The 23,917-nt window shown below is 65.5% G+C and overlaps 5 protein-coding genes across 9 annotated transcripts; 3 read left to right on the forward strand and 2 right to left on the reverse strand.

Moving 5' to 3' along the window:
- The first annotated feature begins 133 nt into the window (after positions 1-133).
- Positions 134-12,394, forward strand: RNF121 (ring finger protein 121). Of its 5 annotated transcripts, XM_030475673.1 has the most exons (10): positions 134-211; positions 4,116-4,153; positions 4,699-4,840; positions 5,370-5,524; positions 6,011-6,118; positions 7,019-7,139; positions 9,189-9,322; positions 10,912-11,013; positions 11,437-11,587; positions 11,646-12,394. In XM_030475673.1, exons 1-9 carry the CDS (start codon positions 155-157, stop codon positions 11,555-11,557), a joined length of 978 nt encoding a protein of 325 aa, XP_030331533.1. In that variant the 5' UTR covers positions 134-154; the 3' UTR covers positions 11,558-11,587; positions 11,646-12,394. The 5 variants fall into 5 exon arrangements, 4 of the variants coding, with proteins under 4 accessions (XP_030331533.1, XP_030331532.1, XP_030331535.1 ...); XM_030475672.1 differs by having other exon boundaries at positions 11,437-12,394; XR_003989937.1 differs by having other exon boundaries at positions 9,189-11,013; positions 11,437-12,394.
- Positions 12,395-13,089: 695 nt separating this feature from the next.
- On the forward strand, positions 13,090-14,767 carry LOC115602269 (interleukin-18-binding protein-like). Its single transcript, XM_030473227.1, has 5 exons — positions 13,090-13,193; positions 13,633-13,695; positions 13,865-13,930; positions 14,120-14,249; positions 14,347-14,767. The coding sequence occupies exons 1-5, from the start codon at positions 13,172-13,174 to the stop codon at positions 14,507-14,509; spliced, it is 444 nt and encodes a 147-aa protein (XP_030329087.1). The 5' UTR covers positions 13,090-13,171; the 3' UTR covers positions 14,510-14,767.
- A 432-nt stretch (positions 14,768-15,199) lies between these two features.
- LOC115604473 (erythroblast NAD(P)(+)--arginine ADP-ribosyltransferase-like) lies at positions 15,200-17,000 on the reverse strand (the record flags this gene model as incomplete). The annotated part of the gene is made up of 2 exons (XM_030477597.1): positions 15,200-15,637; positions 16,517-17,000. Coding segments are annotated over 2 exons (642 nt in total), but the record flags the coding sequence as incomplete, so codon positions are not given.
- Positions 17,001-20,280: 3,280 nt separating this feature from the next.
- Positions 20,281-22,368, forward strand: ART1 (ADP-ribosyltransferase 1). The gene is made up of 2 exons (XM_030473191.1): positions 20,281-21,070; positions 22,030-22,368. The coding sequence occupies exons 1-2, from the start codon at positions 20,281-20,283 to the stop codon at positions 22,185-22,187; spliced, it is 948 nt and encodes a 315-aa protein (XP_030329051.1). The 3' UTR covers positions 22,188-22,368.
- Positions 22,369-22,913: 545 nt separating this feature from the next.
- LOC115602277 (interleukin-18-binding protein-like) lies at positions 22,914-23,565 on the reverse strand. The gene is made up of 2 exons (XM_030473240.1): positions 23,418-23,565; positions 22,914-23,320 (listed from the first exon to the last, which is right to left on the reverse strand). The coding sequence occupies exons 1-2, from the start codon at positions 23,555-23,557 to the stop codon at positions 23,158-23,160; spliced, it is 303 nt and encodes a 100-aa protein (XP_030329100.1). The 5' UTR covers positions 23,558-23,565; the 3' UTR covers positions 22,914-23,157.
- Positions 23,566-23,917: the final 352 nt, after the last annotated feature.

Genomic DNA, 23,917 nt, shown 5'->3' on the forward strand with positions numbered 1-23,917 from the left:
CGCCGCGGCCCGCGCCCGTCCCGCCCTTCCTGGCTTCTGATTGGTCCTCGGCGCACCGCCGCGCACAGCGATTGGCCGGCGCTGCGGTGGCGTGGCCGGTGATTGGCGGAAGGTGGCGGAAGGAGTTGGCCGCTGGGGACGGAGGGGGGGCAAGATGGCGGCGGTGCTGGAGGTGGAGGTTGGAGGCCCCGCGGAGCGCGATGGGGAGGAGGTGGGAGCGGAGCGGGCCCGGAGCGGGGCCGGGAGCGGGGCCGGAGTCGGGAGCGGGGCCGGGAGCGGGGGTCTGGGCAGTGGGGGCCTGGGGAAGGGCGGTGTGGGGAGCGTGAGGGTCGGGGTCCGTGGGGCAGGGGGGCAGCGGGGACGGTCTGAGGAAGGGGACATTGGGGGGCTTTGGGTTAGGGGGACGTTGAGGGGGGCTGAGGCAGGGGGACTTTGGGGGGGGCTTGAGTTAGGGGACATTGGGGGGCTTTAGGTTAGGGGGTCATCGGGGGGGTCCCTGGGCAAGGGGTGCTGGGAGCGTCTGTAGGTCCCTGGGACAGGGGGACATTGGGGGGCTTTAGGTTGGGGGACAGTGTGTGGGGGCCCTGGGTTAGGCGGCAACGGGGGTCCTTTGGGATAGGGGTGTCCTGGGAGCCTCTGGGAGTCCTGGGACAGAGGGACATTGGGGGGCTTTAGGTTAGGGGGACATTGGGGGTGCTCTCTGGGGCAGGCAGACATTGGGGGGGTCTGAGTTGGGGGGTGCTGGGAGCTTCTGAAGGGGCTGGGGGGGCGCTGGGGGGGTCCCTGGTTCAGAGGCCTTTGTGCTGTCGCTGGTGACTGGGGGGTGGGGGGGGTCCCTGTGGGTCTCGGGTCCCCGGTGGAGGGTCAGAGCAGCGGGTTCTGGGGGTGTCAGCGTGGAGCCCCCGGCGCTGGGCGAGGAGGCGGCGCTTCGGGACGGGGGGGCAGTGCCAGGGCCCCCGCAGAGCACGTCCCAGCCCTGAGGTGGCCCCAGCGCCTGTTCTGGGGGTCCCCGAGGCCCAGCAGCTGCTGGGGGCACCCCAAAACCTTTGTCCCGCTCCCACAAAGCCCCCGTGCTGCTCCTGCGCTCCCTGGGGGGAAAATCCACCTGGAAAAGGGCAGGATCCTGGGGACACGTGGGGCTGCTCCGGCCCCCCCGGCAGCGGCTCCTGCCCATCACCGTGGCACGAGCTCCTGGGTCTCCTCTGGTGCTCTTGGGCAGCCGAGGCCGTGTGAAGCCGAGGCTCTACCTGGCGTTCCCAGTGGGAATGCTGGAGCTGGGTGCGCAGCACCCTCCCTGCTCCAGCGGCTGCTGGGGGGGGGAGGATCGACCCCAGCCCCGGTGCCTGCACCCACGGACTGGCCGCTCCTGAGTCGCTGCTGCTTCTGGTTGGGGTGTTCCCGGTGGCTTCGTGCCGGGGAGGTGCTTTTGCAGGCGAGATGTCTGGAATGCCAAGGGCAGCGGCCGGGAAGGGGCCATGGCGAGCCCCGTGGCCTCCCGTCAGCCTCTCCCGCCCCGGGGAGCCGGTCTCAAAGCAAACCGTGTGCGGTGCCTCTTGCGAGCTCCTCGCCCTGGTGCCCGCGCCAGGGAAGCCTCTTCCCTGGAAGACCTGGAGCCTGGGAGCCTGGCGAGGGAATCCTGGTGTTCAGTCCAGCAGGAACCGGCTCGTGGGGCTGGATGGGCGTTGTGAGGAGGTGACACGCACGGGGCTGCGTTCATCCCGAGCTGGGATCCCACAGGATGCACATCTGTGGGGCAGGAATCCGTATTCCTGTGTCGTCCTGAGCTCCGGGAGCTCTTCGGGCTGAGCTCGGGCTCCAGCAGGGGTTGGAATCAGGTTGGATCAGTTGGGACCCTCCTGCTCCCGCTGGTTGTGGCCACGTTGGTTCGTGAGCGGAAGAAACAAGGAACTGAGGGTCCAAAACTCCCTCAGGCCCCTTCAGAACATGCTCTGGGTGCTCCTGGGATTTGCCTTTGGGTGATTCCGGGTTGTTCCTGGTGGTGACAGAGTGGTGGGGCCGTGGGGATGGTGAGAGCAGCCGCACCGGTGGAGGGATCCCAAATCCCGTTGGGATCCGCTGTCACTGCTCACTTTGAGGACCAAACCTGGGGTTTGGAGCTGAGGTGCAAGGGGGTAACGGGGGGGGCAGCGGCACCTTCCACTGCTCCAGGCCCTGTGTCCAACCTGGCCTTGAACACTGCCAAGGATGGGGCAGCCACAGCTTCTCTGGGCACCCTGTGCCAGCGCCTCAGCACCCTCACAGGGAAGAGCTTCTGCCTCAGAGCTCATCTCAATCTCCCCTCTGGCAGGTTAAAGCCATTCCCCTTGGCCTGTCCCTCCATCCCTTGTCCAAAGCCCCTCTCCAGGTTTCCTGGAGCCCCTTTAGGCACTGGAGCTGCTCTAAGGGCTCCCCTTCAAGAGCCTTCTCTTCTCCAGGCTGCCCCAGCCCAGCTCTCTCAGCCTGGCTGCAGAGCAGAGCTGCTCCAGCCCTCGCAGCAGCTCCGTTCCTGCACCTCCAGGGGCAGCTCCGCACAATCCGCTGAGCTCCAGCAGGGATTTTCCAGCGCTCTGATCCCTTAAGTGCTTCTCTGGGAGCTCGTCTCCCGAAGCCGGGAGCGTGTGAGGGCTCCCAGCCGGGGTGTCGCCTCCTGCCCCCCGGCTCTCATTAAGCACCGCAGAGGAAGCGCAGCAGCTTCGCGCAGCCCCTGGGGCCCAGCGCTGCGGGACCTGCCCCGGTCCCCAGCAGCGCCCGGAGCCCGGGTGAGGGCCGGCTCCTGCGCACACGGCTCCTGTCCCGGTCCTGGCTGGGCTCTGCCCGCGGCTCCAGCGCCCCCGGGGGTCGTTCCGGCTGGTTTGGCCGTGGTGGTGCTGGGAGCAGAACCAGGACCCGGCCCCTGGGGGGCTCTGCTGGGGGCGGCGGGGCCGCTGTGTCCGTGTGAGCCTCCACAGCTGCCTGACGGGGGGACGGAGCCGGGGGGGGCTGGTCTCTGCTCCCAAGGAACAAGGGATGGGACAAGAGCAAACGGCCTCAAGCTGCCCCAGGGCAGGTTTAGATGGAGCTGAGGAACAATTCCTTCCCCAGAGGGTGCTCAGGCATTGGAACAGGCTGCCCAGGGCAGGGCTGGAGTCACCGGCCCTGGGGGTGCTCACACCCCGTGGAGCCGAGGCCTCAGTGCCATGGGGCAGTGGTGGCCGTGAGGTAAAGGTTGCACTGGGTGATCCTGAAGGGCTTTTCCAGCTGGTTCCGTGTTTGTCTCCATGTGTCCTGCTGGGACGGGCTCCGTGGGGCCGGAGCCGCCGGTTCCCTCTGCCTGTGGGGGGGTCTGAGCCCATGGGGGGGTCCCCAGCGCCTGAGGCCTCCTCGGCGCTTTGTGCAGAGCCACCGCTCCAGGAGGGGCTGGAACGAGGTCCCACAGGTGTCCTGGTGCAAAGGGCAGCCCCTGATCCCTGATAGCAGCTCTGGGAAGAGCTTTGGGGAGCCTGGGGGAACCTTCAGCCCTGGCAGCGCTTCCCAAACCCTCCTTGTGCCATCGTTCTGCCTCACAAGCGGAGTGGGTTTGGCAGCGGGTGGTTGCTGGTTGCAGGCGCTGTTCCCTGTCCTGGGCACCGGTGGGGTTCGGGGCTCCTTCCCTGTTGTGGCTGCGCATTGGGGTTGTTTCTGTGTGCCCGGGGGGGCCTGGCTGGGAGCTGAGCCCATTCCCGTGAATGGGATGGTGGGAACTGCCTCGGCTGCAGGAAGGTCGGGGAGTTTGAGGGGAGGGGGGACGGAGGAGCGGGGGGGACAGAGGAGCAGGAGGCTCAGGGTGCTCTGAGCTCTCCCTGTGCTGCCTGGGGACCGAGGGCCAGCTCTGGGCTGCAGCGTCATGATGGGCACACCGAGGGTTTGTCATTCGAACCTCCTGAATCCAGAATTTCCCTTCTCAAAGGTCTCCGGGAGCAGTGCTGGGGCCGCCGGGGGTGCTGTGCCAGGAGCTGGGGTGCTGCGGGGCTGTTCCCCACGGAGGATGGGCTTGTGTGGGGAATGAGCCGGGGAGATGACGGGGGTGGCTGGTCCCTCCCGGGCTGGTGCTGCTGCTCCCACCCCACGGCTCATGTCTCTGTTTTCTTGTCCCGCAGGTGGATCTGTCGCACTTGTCCCCCGAGGAGCGGTGGAGGTGAGTCTCCTCCTGCCCGAGCCACCACCAGCAGGCTCTGGTTCCACCCCGGCTGCGGGTCACACAGCACAGGCTGCAGAGCACCAGTCTGGAAATCATGGGTTGGGTTGGCAGGTTAAAGCCCTTCCCCTTGGCCTGTCCCTCCATCCCTTGTCCAAAGCCCCTCTCCAGGTTTCCTGGAGCCCCTTTAGGCACTGGAGCTGCTCTAAGGTCTCCCCTTCAGGAGCCTTCTCTTCTCCAGGCTGCCCCAGCCCAGCTCTCTCAGCCTGGCTCCAGAGCAGAGCTGCTCCAGCCCTCGCAGCAGCTCCGGGGCCTCCTCTGGCCTCGCTCCAGCAGCTCCACGTCCCTCCGGTGCTGCAGGGCTGGTTCCAGGCTGCCGGGGGGGTGCCAGGGCAGGGAGAAGCTCTGGGATGAGCTGATGGCAGCTCCACCTTCCCCCATTTCAAGAGGCGCCCATCGCGGGGTCACCTTCTGTCCCTCCCCTCCCCTCCCCGTCTGCACGGCGCTCCCTCCGCTGCCCTGAGGCTCCCTCCCCGCCGTTGCAGGGTGGAGCACGCCCGGATGCACGCCAAGCACCGCGGGCACGAGGCCATGCACGCCGAGATGGTGCTCATCCTCATCGCCACGCTCGTGGTGGCCCAGCTGCTCCTGGTGCAGTGGAAGCAGAGGCACCCTCGCTCCTACAACGTAAGTGTCCCCCGGGCTGGAGCCCGGGCCCGGCGTCCCTGGGTTTCTGCTTGTCTGGTGCTCACGTACCCCTTGTCCTCCCGGGGCTCCACCTGGGGCTGGGGACGGACGCAGCTCACCAGCGCTCATGGCCCGCTTTCACAGCGTGCGGTGGCACTGGGAGATGGGGCAAGCAGGTCTCATCTGAGGGTTGTGCTGAGGGTGACACAAGCAGGAGCCACACTCTCTGGGTGCTTCCCCATAGAAGCGATGGAGGCTCCTTGCTGTGGGGCCCTGGGCTGGTATCTCACCTGAGCCACCCTCACCCTGACTTCCTCACCATTGTGGATGTTTCCAGGCTCCTCTCTGAGGCTCAGACCAGGCCCGTTTACCCATTCCCTTCTGGAAGCACCACAGGAGCTCAGCTCCATGGCCATAGGTGCCCTTTGTCCCCTTGGCGCAGGCAGGAGAAGGGCTGCCAGGGCTGGGAGGGTGCTTCTGACGTGTGATGGACGGACCCAGCTCAAAAAGCCTTTCCTCTGCCCCACAGATGGTGACCCTCTTCCAGATGTGGGTAGTACCTCTCTATTTCACCATCAAGCTCAACTGGTGGCGGTTCCTGGTCATCTGGGTGCTCTTCTCAGCAGTCACAGCCTTTGTCACCTTCAGGGCAACGCGGAAACCCCTGGTACAGACAACACCCAGGTTGGTGCGGGTCCTCCTGGGAGGCTCCCCAGCCCCAGGGCGGCCCTGGCAGGGAGCGAGCTCCGGCTGTGCCTCCGCAGACTTTGCTCCCTGGAGCAAGCCCAGCCCGTGCTGGGTGGCATCAGGCACTGCTGGCATCCAGCCCCGTGCACGTGGCACCCGGGCCCTGGTGCTGGGAGCCTCCCCAAGGGCATTCCCAGTGTGAAACGCACTTGATGTGGCCTTCAGGGAGCCTGAGGCTTCTAGTTTGGAAGTCAGACACGGAGCAGCCCATGGCACTGCTGGGTCGTGGAGTCATGGAACGGGCTGGGATGAGGGGAGCTCAAAGCTCCTCCAGCTCCAACCCCTGCCCCGGGCAGGGACACCTTCCACTGGAGCAGGTGGCTCCAAGCCCCTGTGTCCAACCTGGCCTTGAACACTGCCAGGGATGGGGCAGCCGCAGGTTTTGGGGCGAACCAGCTCAGTCCTGGCTTTTATTCCTGACAGGCTGGTTTATAAATGGTTTCTGCTAATATACAAGATCAGCTACGCCACCGGCATCGTGGGCTACATGGCTGTGATGTTCACCCTCTTCGGGCTCAACTTGCTGTTCAGGTGGGTGAATGCTCCTGCTCCTGCTCCTGCCGGGGCTGGAACACTCCACGTGGAACAAGGAGTTGGCCACAACCCTGGGAAAACACTTGTCTTTGGAAGCTGATGGGCAGGGTGGGAGCAGCTTTTGGGGTGTCCTCTCCCTGCTGGGGGGGTCTCGGGTGAGGTGGTTGGTACAAGTGGCTCAGCTCCATCCGCAGCTCCGTGGAGTCCAGCCCGGGGGCATCGCTGGGATTGGGACCCCAATAAAGCACAAGCAGCAGCCCTGGTGCGGTAGCAGGGGAGCCTGGCCCGGGTCGTCCTCATGGTTTGGGTGGTTGTGTCCTCCTCTGGAAGATGAGCAGACCTGCAGGGGTGTGGAAGTGTTCACTGGGCCTTACTGGGAGCTGACCTGCTGCATGAGATGGAATTGTGGAATGGTTTGGGTTGAAGGGACCTTAAAGCTGTTCCATGTCCAACCCCCTGCCCCGGGCAGGGACACCTTCCACTAGAGCAGGTTGCTCCAAGCCCCTTCCAGGCCATCCCCCTTGGCCTGTCCCTCCATCCCTTGTCCAAAGCCCCTCCCCAGGTTTCCTGGAGCCCCTTTAGGCACTGGAGCTGCTCTAAGGTCTCCCCTTCAGGAGCCTTCTCTTCTCCAGGCTGCCCCAGCGCAGGTCTCTCAGCCTGGCTGCAGGGCACACACTTGGCTGGTAGGTCCATGTCTCCATTCCAGTGCCCCGTGTAGACACCCAAGGGGCAGCGCCTCGGGGGCAGGGACCGGGGGTGCGCCTACAACAGCCCTGTGGGTGCTGCTCCCCGGTGCTGGGTGGGCTGCTCCGGTGACACAGTTCATGCTGTGGCTGTGCCAAGTGGCTTTGCAGCCCAGCACGAGGTCCTGGGTGTCAGTGGGCTCCTCTCCTGCAGAATCAAGCCGGAGGATGCCATGGACTTCGGGATCTCCCTCCTCTTCTATGGCCTCTACTACGGGGTGCTGGAGCGGGACTTCGCCGAGATGTGTGCGGACTACATGGCCTCCACCATCGGGGTGAGCACTCATCCTGCTCTGTCCCTGCCTGTCCTGGGGGGTCTGAGCCCTGTCCCTCACCTTGCTCACAGCAGCAGCTTTTGCCCCCCCAAAGGGGAAGCTCCTGGAGGTCCCACGTCGAGGAGGAGCTCCCTGAGGCTGCAGCTTTCTCCCTGTGCTCCCTCTGAGCCACCACCTCTGTGCTGGGGGGTTCTGAGCTGACAGAGGCTCTCCCAGACCCTTCCTGGAGCGTGGAGCCTCCCCCAGCACAGAGCAGGGGAGGGGAAGGATCTGTTCACCCCTCTAAACCCCAGCAAGTGTTTCCCTCCCTGGCCCTGCAGCAGTGCCCTAAGCCCTGTAACACACTCACCTGGCACCAAGAACCAACTCCCCCAACAATTCCTGACCCGGACACTGGGGCTGCTCTGGAGCAGCTCTTGGGCTTCATGTTTCCTCCTCTCGGAGCTCTCTGCCCCTCGGCGGTTCTCTGTGGCCAGGCTGGGGAGCTGCAGCCCCTCGCTGCCCTCCCTCGCGCTGCGGCTCCTCAGCAGCACCCAGTCTCCCCCATGAGGGTGGTGGGCACCCAGGGCAGGCCTGCGGCAGGTTTGGTGCTCCCCGGGGGTGCTGCCAGCAGGTCTCTACCAGAGGCTTGCTTTGCCGGTGGTGCTGAGCTGGGAGGAGCCCGTACAGGGAGAGCTGGAGGGAGCAGGGAGCTGAGCAGCCACCACCCGTTTGAAACTGAGCGGCACCAAGTGAGATTCTCCTCCGGGGAAGGGCGAATCCTGCCTCTGTGTGGAAGCTGGGGGGGAGAGGCTGGAGGGCAGCCCCACGGGACAGCACTGGGCTTCGGGCTGGTGGCAGGTTCTGTAGGAGCCAGCAGTGTCCTGGGGGGCACCAGGCACAGCACAGGGAGCTGGTGGAGTGGGATTGTCCCGCTCTGCGTGGTGCTGGTGTGGTCCTGGGCAGCTTTGGGCACCTCAGGCTGCTGGAGTGTGTCCGGGGGAGAGGGGCCAACACGAGGAGGAGCAGCTGAGGGTGCACAGCTGGGGCAGCCTGGAGAAGAGAAAGCTCCTGAAGGGGAGACCTTAGAGCAGCTCCAGTGCCTAAAGGGGCTCCAGGAAACCTGGAGAGGGGCTTTGGACAAGGGATGGAGGGACAGGCCAAGGGGAATGGCTTTAACCTGCCCGAGGGGAGATTGAGATGAGCTCTGAGGCAGAAGCTCTTCCCTGTGAGGGTGCTGAGGCGCTGGCACAGGGTGCCCAGAGAAGCTGTGGCTGCCCCATCCCTGGCAGTGTTCAAGGCCAGGTTGGACACAGGGGCTTGGAGCAACCTGCTCTAGTGGAAGGTGTCCCTGCCCGGGGCAGGGGTTGGAGCTGGAGGAGCTTTAAGGTCCCTTCATCCCAAACCAGGCTGGATTCCATGAAGCTGCATGGAACCGGGGGAAGTTCAGGTTGGACATGAGGAAAAGGCTCTTCACTGGGAGGGTGTTGGTCCCTGGAACGCGCTCCAGGGATATGTCACAGCACTGGGGCAGCCACGGCTCAAGGACGATGCTTTTGGCCACGTGGTTTAGTTCGAGGTAGTCCCGTGAGGAGCAGAGTTGTTCCCGATGGATCCTTCCAGCTTGAGACACTCCATGATTCCGTGTCTCCCTGCTGGGACACAGCACGAGTGAGTGGGGGCTCGTGGCCATCCCCGGAGCCTGTGGGACTGGAGCTGTGTGTGGGGAGCCCCCCCCTGGGCTGGGGGGGCTGCTCCACGCTTTGCTCTTCATCCCCCCAAGCTCCAGGGGCCGGTGGGGCTGTAGCCCACGGGTGGAAGCTGTGACCAGCAGAGGGGGTGGTCCGTGCTGCAGGGCTGGGGCGTGATGGGCCCCATCACTGAGCACCGCTGGGGCTGTTGTAGTTGTGTCCCTGCAGCTGGACCCATAACAAGGTTTTTAACTCCAAAAGGCCGCGGTTCCTGGCCCCAGACCCCCCCTTGGAGCTGTGCGGGTGGTGGGGCCGCGCTGTCCCTGTGTCCCTGTGCCCCGTCTCCCCGTGTGTGTCACCGGTCTCTGCCCTTGCGCAGTTCTACAGCGCCTCGGGGATGCCGACCAAGCACCTCTCCGACAGCGTCTGCGCCGTCTGCGGCCAGCGCATCCTGGTGGATGTCAACGAGGAGGGGATCCTGGAGAACACCTACCGGCTCTCCTGCAACCACGTGTATCCTCCTGCTGCTCCTGCTGCTCCCGCTCCTCCTGCTGCTCCTCCTGCTCCCGCTCCTGCTGCTCCTGCTCCTGCTGCTCCCACTCCCCGCGCCTCCAGGCTCCTGCCCCGCAGCAGAACCCTCCTCGCGCTGGTTCCTCTCGGAGCGGTGCCTGCGGCGGCGCTGAGCTGGCACCAAAGAGGCCAAACCCTGCGTGTCCCTCAGGCTGCCCCTGTGTGTGTTACGAGCACAGGTTCCTCCTCCTGGGGCTGCTGCTGCGAGGCTGCACCTCGTGTTCAGCTGCCTCTGTCAGATCCGCCTCCCACCGGAGCAGGTTGCTCCAAGCCCCTGTGTCCAACCTGGCCTTGAACACTGCCAGGGATGGGGCAGCCACAGCTTCTCTGGGCACCCTGTGCCAGCGCCTCAGCACCCTCACAGGGAAGAGCTTCTGCCTCAGAGCTCATCTCAGTGTCCCCTCGGGCAGGTTAAAGCCATTCCCCTTGGCCTGTCCCTCCATCCCTTGTCCAAAGCCCCTCTCCAGGTTTCCTGGAGCCCCTTTAGGCACTGGAGCTGCTCTAAGGTCTCCCCTTCAGGAGCCTTCTCTTCTCCAGGCTGCCCCAGCCCAGCTCTCTCAGCCTGGCTCCAGAGCAGAGCTGCTCCAGCCCTCGCAGCAGCTCCGGGGCCTCCTCTGGCCTCGCTCCAGCAGCTCCACGTCCCTCCGGTGATTCCAGGTTTCCCTCAGCTGGGGCCGCTCGGTCGCGCTGGCTGCTGGAAGCCCTGTCACAGCCCCTGCCCGGGAGGGGTTTTCCAGCGTGACTCAGCCGGAGCTGGGATGTTCCTCTGGCTCCTGCTCACGAGGTGGTTTCCAAACCGGGCTCTGAGCAAAGGTCACGCTCACAAAACCCAGTTCCCAAATTTAACCACCGGGACCAGGCTCCGGGAGCTCGCCTCTGTCCTGGCCCCTGTCACCCCCCGGGCCTGGGGCTGCTCCGGGCCCCGCTCCCCTCAGGTTACCCAGGGCAGTTCCTGTGTGACAGAGGTGACACCCTCGTGGTGGCCTCACCCCGAGCTCCGCCGCAGCCGCCTCCTGCTTCCCCACGGCTCGTGGGGTGAATCCCGTCATGAGTCAGAGCCCGAGACCCCGTCAGGCTCCCGATAATCCCCAGGAGCCGCCTGTGACACGTGGAGGAGACCTCGGGGAGTTCCTGGAGCTCCACCCGGGCTCTGCAAACCCTCCAGTGGCCCCTCCACAGCCAGACCCATCCCTGGGGCCGGGTCTCACCCTCGGGCCATGGAGCTCCTTGGTCCCGTGTTGGTGTAACCCGCTGTGAGCCCGCATCAGGCACCGCTGGTGGTGGGTCCCTGTCCCCCCCAGTGCCTGCTCAGAGCCCCACCAGCCCCGTCCTCCGTGCCTGGAAGGTTCTGCTCCTTCTAGGAAAGGGCACCCATTGAGCAACGCATCCGCCCGCACCCAGGGGGACGTTTCCTGCCCTGTGCGATGGGGCTGGGCTGGGCTTTGGGGGAAGCTGGATGGTTTTCTCCCTTCGTGGTTGTGTCCCCCGTGTCCCGCAGCCCGAGGCTGTTCTCCTTGACCTGCTGCTCCCAGGTTCCACGAGTTCTGCATCCGGGGCTGGTGCATCGTGGGGAAGAAGCAGACGTGTCCGTACTGCAAAGAGAAGGTGGATCTCAAGAGGATGTTCAGTAACCCGTATCCTTTCTCCTCGCTTTGGGACGGGCACGTGTGGGGCTTGGGATGTGCCCTGGAGCTGCTCATCTGGGCTTGCCTGGCACCGTGGTTTGGGTTGAAGGGAGCTTAAAGCTCCTCCAGCTCCAACCCCTGCCCCGGGCAGGGACACCTTCCACTAGAGCAGGTTGCTCCAAGCCCCTGTGTCCAACCTGGCCTTGAACACTGCCAGGGATGGGGCATCCTGTTGGCAGACTCACTTTTCCACCTCTGGAAGTGAGTCTCCTTCAGGCCGCGGTGGAGCCGGGTCCTGCATCCCACCGTTCCCAGCCTCCTGGAGGCGCAGCGGCGGGGCCTGGGCCGGCTCCATCCCCCGCTGCTGGTCCCGGGCTCCCCGCGGCCGCTCCGGCTCCTCCCTCCGAGGCTCTTTAACTCCGTCCCGCTCAGCTGGGAGCGGCCGCACGTCATGTACGGGCAGCTGCTGGACTGGCTGCGGTACCTGGTGGCCTGGCAGCCCGTCATCATCGGCCTGGTCCAGGGCATCAACTACATCCTGGGGCTGGAGTAGGGCAGCGGAGCCCTGGAGCGCCCCGAGGCTCGGGGCGGGACGGCCGCCGGCCCGGGCACACGCAGCGCCCCTCGGCTGCCCCCATGGGGACGTGGGGCAGGACCCGGCGCCGGCTCCGGCCGAGGCTCGTTTTTAAAGGATCCTTTTAATGAGTATTTAAAACTTTCTATTGCAGCCGCAAGAGACGCTTGTCCCTCCCCATGGCCCGTGCGGGGCCGGGGCTGGGCTCCAGCAGCGCCCGCTCCTGCTGCGGCAGTGACGGGAGGGGGCTGAGCCTTTGCCGGCTCCGGTGCCAGCCCCGAGGCTGGCAGCAGCCCCACAGCAGCACGGACGGGATGTGGGGACTATGGGGCTGCCCCGGAGCCCCTGAGAGGGGACGGAGAGACGCGTGGGGGCCCCTCCTGTGGGTCACAGGCAGAGCTGAGCCCCGGGGACCCTTTTGTAGCTCCCACTTTTCTATGTTCATCCCAGGATCCGGCTGTGTCCCAGCGGGGTCCCAGCCTGGGCACGGAGCGGGGCCGGGGCCGCTGCTCTCCCTGCGTCCCGGCCTGGGATGGTGGCACCGGTTGTCCCTGTCCCGTCCCGGGGGACACGTCGCTGCGGTGGCGGCTCCGTGGGATGGAGCACGGGTGGGAGCCGCGCTCCCTGCGCCGCAGCCACCTTGAGCCCGGCTCTGGGGGGCGCGGACCCCGGCGCCGGCGCATGGGGGGCACACACGGTGCAGCATCACCCCGGCCGTGGGCAGCGGCCGCGCCTCCGGGGCCCTTTGGTTTTGGTTTGGGTGAAGCCGCGTCAGCGCCTGGTGCCAAACACCGGAACAAGAGTCCTGGAACCAGACCTGGCCACGGGTGGTTCTTGTCGGCGCCGCGTCCCCCGAGGGGTCCCCCCGCGCCGGCCTCTGGGGGGGTCCCGGTGATCCTGGCCCTGCCCCGCGGGGACGCACCGGGAGCTGGGCGGGATCTGGGGCTTCCCGAGGGTTTTCACAGCCGGGTCCCGCGGGAGCCGTGGGGCTGCCGCTGTCCATGGAGGAGCTCCAGGGGGTTTCCAGCCTGATCCCGGTGGGTCGCTGGAAGCCCCGGGATGCCCATGGACATGGGGGGGGGACATGGAGAGAGATGGGACATCGCATGGGGGGATGCGGGGACAAGGGACACGCACAGGGGTCATGGGATGTGGTATGGGGGGCACGTGGGGACATGGGGACACGGCACTGTGGGCACAGTACATGGCATGGGGGGCACAGGGGCGGGGGACACGATGTGGTGACACGGGACGTGTCACAAGGGACACGGGGGACATGGGACATCCCATGGGAGGCACAGGGGACACGGGGGGGGCAGCACAGAGCATGTGGGGACACAGGGAGTGGCACCGGGGGCACAGGGGACACGGCACAGGGGACATGGGGCACTGCGCGGGGGTACAGGAGACGCGGGGACAGGGACATCACATATGGGGCACTGGCTGTGGGGACACGGGACACGACACGGGGGCGGTCCCGCTGCCCGTCCCGGCTGAGTCACGCCGCGGCCGCTCCCCCCCGTCGCAGCCACATAAAGCGCCGCCGCCCCAAAAGCCGCTGCCCCCCGACTGCTGCCCCACGGCTGCTGCCCCATGGCTGCGCTCCGGCGCCGCGGTAGGGGCCGGGCCGGGGACGGGCCCGGGAGTGGGAACCGGAATGGGAACGGGAATAGGGGACCCCGCGAGGCGGAACCGGCCCGGTGCAGGCGGGGACCGACCCCGGGATCAGGGGTGTTGGGGAGGGGACCATGGGCAGCTCCGGGGATGCTGGGGATGGAGGAGGGATGGAGGAGGGATGCTGGGGGAATACTGGGGGGACACTGGGAGGGTGCGGGGGATGCAGGGTGATGCTGGGGGGTACTGAGGGAGGATGCTGAAAGGATGCTGGGGGATACTGGGGGGGTGCTGGGGGGATGCTTGAGGAATACCGGGGGGGTACTGGGAGAATGTGGGGGGGATGCTGAGGAGATGGTGGGGGGAAAAAGGGGGGTGCTGGGTGGAACTGTCCCGGGCTCAGGGGTCACATCCCAACACTGAGCCCATCTCTGCCACAGGGACCCCCCCAGCCCGGCTCCTCCTGGCCCTGCTCTGCTGGGCTCTGACCTCCCGCTGCACCGGTACGAGGGGGCTCCGGGGTGGGATTGGTGTCAGCTCCTGTCTCTAACCCCCCCCCAAAGGGGTCTGTGCGGGGCGCTGGGGATGAGCCGTGTCCTGCCCCTGCCCGCCCGGCACTGGGGGACGCTGGGGGGCAGCGCTCACCCTCCCCACTCCACTCTGCCCCCCCAGGAGCCACGGCCGTGCAGCCCCCCAGCGTCACCCTCCTGCAGACACCAGAGCGGGCCCCCCGCCCAGGTGGGTCACCGGGGACATGGAGTGGGGAGAACCGGGGGCTGCAGCGAGACCCCCGGCTGTGGGGGGCATACACATGAGGGGCCTGTCCCAACCTGCAGCCAAGACGTTGGGGTGCTGGTGAAGGGGGGGACATACCCTTTAGTGGGGTCTGTCAGAGCCCCTCTGACCCGCGTGTGCCCATGGGTGCAGGTGACAGCGTGACCGCGCGGTGCGAGGCGCTCAGCACCCTCCCGGAGCTGACACTGATTTACTGGTTGGGGAACGGCTCCTTTGTGGAGAAGCTGCCCCCGGCCGCGGCCGCTCGCGAGGAGCCGGTGCGGTGAGTAGGGGCCGGCGCAGGGACCCGCAGCCCCAGCACTGGGGGGGTCACGCAGGGAGCCGGGGCGGGCGCTGACGGGTCCCGCTTGGGGCTGCAGGGAGGAGCCGCGCGGCGCGGGGGTGATGCTGCGCCGGGACCTGCGCCTGGAGCCCTTCAGCGCCCATCACTCCCGCACCACCTTCTCCTGCGTGGTGCTCAGCCCGCTCGGGGCGCACACCACGGACCTGCGCTGGCCGCCGCCAGCGCCGGCGCGGGGCTGAGGCCGGGCGGCAGCTCATGACACGTGTGTACATCACAACGTGGGTCCTGCTCCGCACCCCCGCGCCGCTGCGTGGGGACACCACCCCTCATGGAGGCCCGTCCCCCTGGGATGGGGATGGGTCTGCTCAGCCCCACGGCTCCCGGTGCCCCTCGCCGAGCCGGGAGCCGCTGCCCGGGCCGGCCCCGGGCCCTGCCCGCAGCGGGCTGTGGGACCCCCGCGGTTATTAAAGCACATTGAGGCTGCCCCGCGTCACCCGTGTCCTGGGACGGGGCTGCTGTGGGTGCAGAGCGCACCCATGGGGTGAGGGATGAGGGCGAGGAGGTGTGCTGGGTGCACACGGAGGGCAGGTTCCATCCCTGAGCCCCTCGCAGCCCCATGGCTGCACCCTGGCCTGGAGGATGGGGAGGACGAGGGGAGCTCTGGGAGGCAGAGCCCCGAGCACATCGCATCCCCCTCTGCACCCGGGTTATCCCCTCAGGGCCCTGCTGCTAGGTCTGGGGGTGCCAGCCCCCCATCCCCGGTCTCTTGGGTGCTATGGGGGGTGCTGGCAGCCACGGGGACATCCCCAGACCCAGACCTGCATCACACCGCAGGATGCTCTGGGTATGGGGGCGCTGGGGATGGACGCGACCCCGGCTGCAGCCCCCCATAAGCCGCCCCCAGCCCAGGGAGCTGAGGGAACCCGCGACCCCACATCGAGTCTTTATTCCTCTGGGAGCCAGGGGAAGGCGAACAGGGACCCCCCCAAAGCCCTCCCTGCTGCACCGCGCACCCCATCCCTGCCAGCACCAGCCTCATCGCCAGGGCAGCATCCCGCGGCCCCAGCCAGGCTCCGCCGGTTGTCCCGGGTCCGGAGGCACCGCGGAGGGGCTGAGCCGGGCCTGGGGCCGTCCCCGCGCCCCGTCCCTCCAGCGCCGTGACGCCGGTTCCAGCGGCTCCCGGTCCCGGCCCCGTCTCCTCGCGGCGGCTCAGGGTCCCCCGACGGCCGCCAGCGCTGCCAGGAGGAGCCCCCAGAGGGCGCTGCTGCCGGTGAGGGCCGGGGCGGGCCCGGCGGAGGCCGCCCCGCAGCAGGGGTCTCTGGGCTCAGTCCCGCCGAAGGCGCACGGCGCGGTCCCGCACCGCTTCTCTGCCGGGAGAAACCAGCGCTGTCGGCACGGACACAGCCCCGCAACGGCCCCATCCCCCCGGCCCCATCCTCCCGAGCCGCGCTGTGCCGTGCAGTGCGGTGCCGTGCAGTGCGGTGCCGTGCAGTGCTGAGCTATGCAGTGCTGAGCTGTGCGGTGCTGAGCTGTGCAGTGCTGAGCTGTGCAGTTCTGCGCCATGCCATAGAGCCATGGAATGGTTTGGGATGGAAGGGACGTTAAAGCTCATCTAAAGCCACGGGCAGGGACACCTTCCACTAGCACAGGTTGCTCCAAGCCCCTGTGTCCAACCTGGCCTTGAACACTGCCAGGGATGGGGCAGCCACAGCTTCTCTGGGAAAAGTCTGTGCCAGCGCCTCAGCACCCTCACAGGGAAGAGCTTCTGCCTCAGAGCTCATCTCAATCTCCCCTCGGGCAGGTTAAAGCCATTCCCCTTGTTCTGTCCCTCCAGGCCCTTGTCCAAAGCCCCTCTCCAGGTTTCCTGGAGCCCCTTTAGGCACTGGAGCTGCTCTAAGGTCTCCCCTTCAGGAGCCTTCTCTTCTCCAGGCTGCCCCAGCCCAGCTCTCTCAGCCTGGCCCCAGAGCTCCGGGGCCTCCTCTGGACTTGCTCCAACAGCTCCATGTCCTCATGTTGAGGACACCAGAACTGCACACAGTGCTCCAGGGGGGGTCTCACACCATGCTGTGCCATTCCATGCCATGCCATGCCATGCTTTGCTGCCGAGACAGGCAGGGATGTGCCCCCCTAGTGCCCTCCCCACAACCCCCATTCCTGGCAGAGCTGGTGGGAAGTGGCCACCCCCCCTTCCCCACTCCCTGCTCCCGGTGGCAGGGAGCATCCACCCCATCCCATGGGATTTGCACCTTTCACCAACTCGCAGTTGAAATTGCTTTTGGCGCCCTGGGAGCGGAGCTGGATGAGGGACCTCTGCCCAGCACGGGTGAAGGTGGTGACCTGGAAGATCTCAGAGGGTGGGATGAGGATCTCCTCCTCACTGTGGAAGAAGGAGAAGTCCCTGATGAGGGCCCCGCAGCAGGTCTCCACCGTGAAGGTCGTGTTGTTGCCGAAGGTGTCGATGCTCTCTTTGCTGAGGGAGGTGGAGGTGAAGTGCCCAAAGCGCACGCTCTGGTTGGGCTGTGCAGTGAAGCTGATGTTTCGGACGCTGCAGCAGAGGCAGTGGCAGTGGCAGTGGGTCTTGGTGCCCCTCAGGGTGCGCAGCACCTGGCTCAGCAGAAAGTGCAGCGTCTTGAACTGTGTTCGGTACAGTGGAACTCGTTGGCCTGTCAGTGAATGGAGCAGCTCTTTTAGCCCCTCAGCCAGGGTTGGAGTCTCAGATTGTCCCTTCCAGCAAGGTCAGGTATGAGAGAGCTCCTAAAGTTCACGGACCCCCCAATTCCAGGGTAAAAGTCCATCTTCTGATACACTGTCTGTAATTGTCCTTGGGCTCTGGACTCTCCATTTCCCGCTTTTGATGTTCTAATTATCATTAGGAAACTTTGCACAAGTCCAACCAGGACAAATCAGCGCTGACTTGTAGAACTTGTTAAGAACTCGCCAACAAAGTTTTAAGTCGACAAGCAGCTATTCTCTATTGCAGCGCTGGGGAACACGGGGGATAGCTCCTCCTAGCGTGTCCCGTCCGAGCATCAAACAAACTGTGTTTATATCGTTGTAATCATACATATGCATTACATTATGTGCATATTTATGAAGTTGCTTATACATGACATCACATTTCTAGATTATTCTTCCCTCATGCGCACTCTATTATGGTAGTGGTCTTTGGGACCCCTGGTGGTCGTTTCTTCATCATCTTCCTCTTCATCAGCTTGTCCTTTGCCTGAACTTCAAGTTTGGAAAGTCCTGTCGTCAAGCCAACCGCCACCAGTCCAGTTATGGCTGGTTATTGTGAAACCTCATTTCTGTTACTTCCTTGTTGCTATTGTTCAAAACCACCAAGCTCAGCATCCCATAATCAGGAAACAAAACTGAGTTTACTTATTTGCAAAAGATCATTTTTCGTTTTGTACTTGCCTGACTCAGCGGGCAAGAGGATTCCTACAGTGGCTCCACGAGTTGACTCCTTTGGCCTTTACTGCAGTACAGGGCATCAGGAGCACCACGAAAGGTCCCTTCCACTTTTCCTTCAGGGGTTCATCCTTCCACATCCTGACAGACACCTCGTGCCCCATTGGAAGTCATGGACCAGCATATCCAAGGGTGGAGGAGGCTGGTACCCACAGCATCAGCTCCCTCATGGGCCTCGTTGCAAGTTTTCTCCAGGGCCTTTCTTACTATTGGAGCCGTTATTAACTCCCGGTTGTCTTTGGTGACCCATCACCCTCTTGATGATTTAACACATTCCAGCAGTTGGGTCAGCTTATTGCCGGTTCCCATCAAACCTGGAGGTTCACATTCTGTTTGTCCTGTGGGAACGAGGGCTCCAGCGATTTACTGGGGCTTTGCCACCCTCATAGGCACTTTCTCAACCGGAGAGTCAGAAAGACTCCTTTTGTTCCTCAGCTCCAGCCAGGCTGGTCTTCCTGGCAGCTCGTCCTCCGGCACATGGGGACGGCTGCTCCTGTGCTGTGAAGATTTCCTTCTTGAAGAACAGGGAATCATAGAATCAGGGAATGGTTTGGGTTGGGAAGCACCTTAAGATCATCCAGTTCCAACCTCCTGCTGTGGCATCTGTTCTGCATCCCCCGTGGTGGCAGCGCTGGTCCCAGCAGAGCAGGGGGTTCCCCACTACTGAGCGCCGGGAGCACAGGGCTGGAACACCCTGGAACCGAGGGAACCCACAGAATCTGCAGCGTGGGGACACTGGGGATGAGGGATCAAGAGGAGGACGAGCTGTGCAAGAGGAGTGCAGTGGAATCGAGGAGGAGCAGCCCCATGGATCTGGAGAAGAGCAGCCCCACGGGGCCGGGCAGGAGCAGCCCTGTTTGCCTCACAGGAGCAGTTCGGGGCCGGGGAGAGGCAGCCCCATGGGGCTCAGGTGCAGACCTGTCACGGGTCCGGGCAGCACCATCCCTGTGGGGCCGGGCAGGAGCCCCCGGCAGAGCCCCGGCACCGGGTGCCCGCGGGCAGGAAGCGCGTCCGGGCGCTGCCGGGGCCGTGCCGGGCAGGACGGTGCCTGCGGGGCTGCCGGAGCCCTGGGGCAGCGCCGGGCCCAGCACAGCAACGGGTCCCACTGCTGAGCGCCGGGAGTGCGGGGGGGAACCGGCCTGGAGCAGAGACCTGAGAGCAGCTCCAGTGGCTAAAGGGGCTCCAGGAAACCTGGAGAGGGACTTTGGACAAGGGCCTGGAGGGACAGGCCAAGGGGAATGGCTTTAACCTGCCAGAGGGGAGATTGAGATGAGCTCTGAGGCAGAAGCTCTTCCCTGTGAGGGTGCTGAGGCGCTGGCACAGACTTTTCCCAGAGAAGCTGTGGCTGCCCCATCCCTGGCAGTGTTCAAGGCCAGGTTGGACACAGCGGCTTGGAGCAACCTGCTCTAGTGGAAGGTGTCCCTGCCCGGGGCAGGGGGTTGGGACTGGATGAGCTTTAAGCGCCCTTCATCCCAAACCACTCTGGGATCCTAACATTTCCCACACTTAGTGTTAGGATGGGATGCAGAGACCATCTCAGAAGCTTCTGACACGTATCATCTTGCATGTCACAGGCACACAAAACATGTCACATCCCAGCCTGCCAGTTCCTGGTGCAGCCTCAAGGGATAACCTAAAGAGGCATCCCAGCTCCAGGGAATGCTGACCCCCATTCCCTATGGATCAGGGAACAGCTGGGGCAGCAGCAGCCATGGTGCTGCTGAGGGTGGGCTCCGAGCTCCTCTGGGGTTTGCCCCCTCAGTCTGTCTCTCTGTCCTTAAGCACCACGACGGGGCCATTTCCTTGGCCTGGAGCTACTCCAACAGGAGCAGGGATGGAACAGGATGTCCCCATGTCCCCATTCATGCTGCCTGCACCCTGCCCTTCCTCCTGGCTCCTAACCCCCTCCAGGCAGGGTCGGACCCCCCTTGAATGCCCCTTCCAACGCCATCGCCTCCTTCAGGCCACCCGTGCCACAACCTGCCCTGTCCTCAGCAGCGCAGTGCTGGGGGGTCAGTGCAAGCACCACGTCCTGGGTGAGCAGGGCTGGACCCAGCAGGAAGGGTCCGAGCTGCAGCACCACAGTGAAAGCAAAAGCAAAAAGCAGTTTATGGACAGGGTCAAAGCTGCTCCAGGAGAAGACAAAAATACCCGGGAGGGGGAGGGCGCTGGAGCCGGGCCGGGGCTGCTATAAAAAGCAGGAGCCGCCGCTTATCACTTTCCCCAGGGGCAAGGGAGGGCTGGAGCTGTGGGAGCCGGAGACCTGCACCCGACCCAGGTAACGCTCCTCATGGGGGTCCGGGGGGTTGCTCCCATGGGTGACCCCACATCCTGCTGCCAGGCACCGGGGACACCCCCTTGTTCAACACAGGTAACGGGGGCTTGGGGAGTGCCGAGTGGGTGCCTCTGGCTGGGATGTGACCGGGGGCTCCCCTCTCACCTGAGGTGTGGGGCAGCCCCATCCCAGGCTGACCCTGCTCTTGCTCCCCAGCCGCGCGCAGAGGAACCGGCTGCTGCTTGTGGGGTGGCTCTACCCACCATGGAGCGCCTGGTGCTGGGCTTGGTGCTGCTGGCCGGGCCCCCGGCGGTGGGCAGCCCCCTGTACCAGCGCGGCCTCTCCCCCATCAAGGAGGTGGCGATGGACATGGCCCCCAACTCCTTTGACGACCAGTACGAGGGCTGCAGCCACATGATGGAGGAGGAGCTGCCGGAGCTCAACCGCACCGAGTTCCTCACCAACAGCATCTACGCCAAGGCCTGGACCAGGGCAGCCGAGGAGTGGCGGAAACAGCAGCACCACGTCCCGATGCCGCCGGGGCTGCGGTCGGAGCACGCGGTTGCACTGATGGCGTACACCACGGAGAGATACCTGTTCGAAGCCTTCAACATGGCCGTGCGCGAGGCTGGGCGCTCCCGGCAGGAATACCTGCACGTGTTCCAGTTCAAGACGCTGCACTTCCTGCTGAGCCAGGCACTGCGCACCCTGAGGAGCGCCGAGACCCACTGCCGCTGCCACCGCGTCTACCGCGGTGTCCGAAACATCAGCTTCACTGCGCAGCCCAACCAGAGCGTGCGCTTTGGGCACTTCACCTCTACCTCCATCAGCAAAGAGATCAGCAAAAACTTCGGCAACGACACGACCTTCACGGTGGAGACCTGCTGCGGGGCCCTCATCAGGGACTTCTCCTTCTTCCGCAGCGAGGAGGAGATCCTCATCCCACCCTCTGAGATCTTCCAGGTCACCAACTTCACCCGTGCTGGGCAGAGGTCCCTCATCCAGCTCCGCTCCCAGGGCGCCAAAAGCAATTTCAACTGCGAGTTGGTGAAAGGTGCAAATCCCATGGGATGGGGCGGATGCTCCCTGCCACCGGGAGCAGGGAGCGGGGACGGGGGGTGGCCACTTCCCACCAGCTCTGCTGGGAATGGGGGTTGTGGGGAGGGCACTTGGGGTGCACATCCCTGCCTGTCTCGGCAGCAAAGCATGGCATGGCATGGCATGGAATGGCACAGCATGGTGTGAGACCCCCCCCCTGGAGCACTGTGTGCAGTTCTGGTGTCCTCAACATGAGGACATGGAGCTGTTGGAGCAAGTCCAGAGGAGGCCCCGGAGCTGCTGCGAGGGCTGGAGCAGCTCTGCTCTGGAGCCAGGCTGAGAGAGCTGGGCTGGGGCAGCCTGGAGAAGAGAAGGCTCCTGAAGGGGAGCCCTTAGAGCAGCTCCAGTGCCTAAAGGGGCTCCAGGAAACCTGGAGAGGGGCTTTGGACAAGGGATGGAGGGACAGGCCAAGGGGAATGGCTTTAACCTGCCAGAGGGGAGATTGAGATGAGCTCTGAGGCAGAAGCTCTTCCCTGTGAGGGTGCTGAGGCGCTGGCACAGACTTTTCCCAGAGAAGCTGTGGCTGCCCCATCCCTGGCAGTGTTCAAGGCCAGGTTGGACACAGGGGCTTGGAGCAACCTGTGCTAGTGGAAGGTGTCCCTGCCCGTGGCTTTAGATCAGCTTTAACGTCCCTTCCATCCCAAACCATTCCATGGCTCTATGGCATGGCGCAGCACTGCACAGCTCAGCACTGCACAGCTCAGCACCGCACAGCTCAGCACTGCACAGCTCAGCACTGCACAGCTCAGCACCGCACAGCTCAGCACCGCACAGCTCAGCACTGCACAGCTCAGCACCGCACAGCTCAGCATTGCACTGCACTGCACGGCACAGAGCGGCTCGGGGGGATGGGCCGGGGGGATGGGGCCGTTGCGGGGCTGTGTCCGTGCCGACAGCGCTGGTTTCTCCCGGCAGAGAAGCGGTGCGGGACCGCGCCGTGCGCCTTCGGCGGGACTGAGCCCAGAGACCCCTGCTGCGGGGCGGCCTCCGCCGGGCCCGCCCCGGCCCTCACCGGCAGCAGCGCCCTCTGGGGGCTCCTCCTGGCAGCGCTGGCGGCCGTCGGGGGACCCTGAGCCGCCGCGAGGAGACGGGGCCGGGACCGGGAGCCGCTGGAACCGGCGTCACGGCGCTGGAGGGACGGGGCGCGGGGACGGCCCCAGGCCCGGCTCAGCCCCTCCGCGGTGCCTCCGGACCCGGGACAACCGGCGGAGCCTGGCTGGGGCCGCGGGATGCTGCCCTGGCGATGAGGCTGGTGCTGGCGGGGATGGGGTGCGCGGTGCAGCAGGGAGGGCTTTGGGGGAGTCCCTGTTCGCCTTCCCCTGGCTCCCAGAGGAATAAAGACTCGATGTGGGGTCGCGGGTTCCCTCAGCTCCCTGGGCTGGGGGCAGCTTATGGGGGGCTGCAGCCGGGGTCGCGTCCATCCCCAGCGCCCCCATACCCAGAGCATCCTGCGGTGTGATGCAGGTCTGGGTCTGGGGATGTCCCCGTGGCTGCCAGCACCCCCCATAGCACCCAAGAGACCGGGGATGGGGGACTGGCACCCCCAGACTCAGCAGCAGGGCCCTGAGGGGACAACCCGGGTGCAGAGGGGGATGCGATGTGCTCGGGGCTCTGCCTCCCAGAGCTCCCCTCGTCCTCCCCATCCTCCAGGCGAGGGTGCAGCCATGGGGCTGCGAGGGGGTCAGGGATGGATCCTGCCCTCCATGTGCACCCAGCACACCTCCTCGCCCTCATCCCTCACCCCATGGGTGCGCTCTGCACCCACAGCAGCCCCGTCCCAGGACACGGGTGACGCGGGGCAGCCTCAATGTGCTTTAATAACCGCTGGGGTCCCACAGCCCGCTGCGGGCAGGGCCCGGGGCCGGCCCGGGCAGCGGCTCCCGGCTCGGCGAGGGGCACCGGGAGCCGTGGGGCTGAGCAGACCCATCCCCATCCCAGGGGGACGGGCCTCCATGAGGGGTGGTGTCCCCACGCAGCGGCGCGGGGGTGCGGAGCAGGACCCACGTTGTGATGTACACACGTGTCATGAGCTGCCGCCCGGCCTCAGCCCCGCGCCGGCGCTGGCGGCGGCCAGCGCAGGTCCGTGGTGTGCGCCCCGAGCGGGCTGAGCACCACGCAGGAGAAGGTGGTGCGGGAGTGATGGGCGCTGAAGGGCTCCAGGCGCAGGTCCCGGCGCAGCATCACCCCCGCGCCGCGCGGCTCCTCCCTGCAGCCCCAAGCGGGACCCGTCAGCGCCCGCCCCGGCTCCCTGCGTGACCCCCCCAGTGCTGGGGCTGCGGGTCCCTGCGCCGGCCCCTACTCACCGCACCGGCTCCTCGCGAGCGGCCGCGGCCGGGGGCAGCTTCTCCACAAAGGAGCCGTTCCCCAACCAGTAAATCAGTGTCAGCTCCGGGAGGGTGCTGAGCGCCTCGCACCGCGCGGTCACGCTGTCACTTGCACCCATGGGCACACGCGGGTGTGCATCCCCCGTGGTGCAGCGCCGGGCCCAGCACAGTAACGGGTCCCACTGCTGAGCGCCAGGAGCGCAGGGGGGAACCAGCCTGGAGCAGAGACCTGAGAGCAGCTCCAGTGCCTAAAGGGGCTCCAGGAAACCTGGAGAGGGGCTTTGGACAAGGGATGCAGGGACAGGCCAAGGGGAATGGCTTTAACCTGCCAGAGGGGAGATTGAGATGAGCTCTGAGGCAGAAGCTCTTCCCTGTGAGGGTGCTGAGGCGCTGGCACAGACTTTTCCCAGAGAAGCTGTGGCTGCCCCATCCCTGGCAGTGTTCAAGGCCAGGTTGGACACAGGGGCTTGGAGCAACCT

This window comes from Strigops habroptila, chromosome 2, assembly GCF_004027225.2.
Source record: "Strigops habroptila isolate Jane chromosome 2, bStrHab1.2.pri, whole genome shotgun sequence".
Lineage (NCBI taxonomy): Eukaryota > Metazoa > Chordata > Aves > Psittaciformes > Psittacidae > Strigops > Strigops habroptila.

Bases quoted from the DNA above. Each gene is read 5' to 3' on its own strand.
- RNF121 (XM_030475672.1), top strand. From the start codon at position 155: ATGGCGGCGGTGCTGGAGGTGGAGGTTGGAGGCCCCGCGGAGCGCGAT. The intron at 212-4,115 runs GTGGGAGCGGAG...CTTGTCCCGCAG, and splicing joins CGGAGCGCGATGGGGAGGAG to GTGGATCTGTCGCACTTGTC. The intron at 5,525-6,010 runs GTTGGTGCGGGT...TATTCCTGACAG, and splicing joins CTGGTACAGACAACACCCAG to GCTGGTTTATAAATGGTTTC.
- LOC115602269 (XM_030473227.1), top strand. From the start codon at position 13,172: ATGGCTGCGCTCCGGCGCCGCG. The intron at 13,931-14,119 runs GTGGGTCACCGG...CCATGGGTGCAG, and splicing joins AGAGCGGGCCCCCCGCCCAG to GTGACAGCGTGACCGCGCGG. The intron at 14,250-14,346 runs GTGAGTAGGGGC...TTGGGGCTGCAG, and splicing joins GCTCGCGAGGAGCCGGTGCG to GGAGGAGCCGCGCGGCGCGG.
- ART1 (XM_030473191.1), top strand. From the start codon at position 20,281: ATGGAGCGCCTGGTGCTGGGCTTGGTGCTGCTGGCCGGGCCCCCGGCG. The intron at 21,071-22,029 runs GTGCAAATCCCA...TTCTCCCGGCAG, and splicing joins CAACTGCGAGTTGGTGAAAG to AGAAGCGGTGCGGGACCGCG.
- LOC115602277 (XM_030473240.1), bottom strand. From the start codon at position 23,557: ATGGGTGCAAGTGACAGCGTGACCGCGCGGTGCGAGGCGCTCAGCACC. The intron at 23,321-23,417 runs GTGAGTAGGGGC...TTGGGGCTGCAG, and splicing joins GCTCGCGAGGAGCCGGTGCG to GGAGGAGCCGCGCGGCGCGG.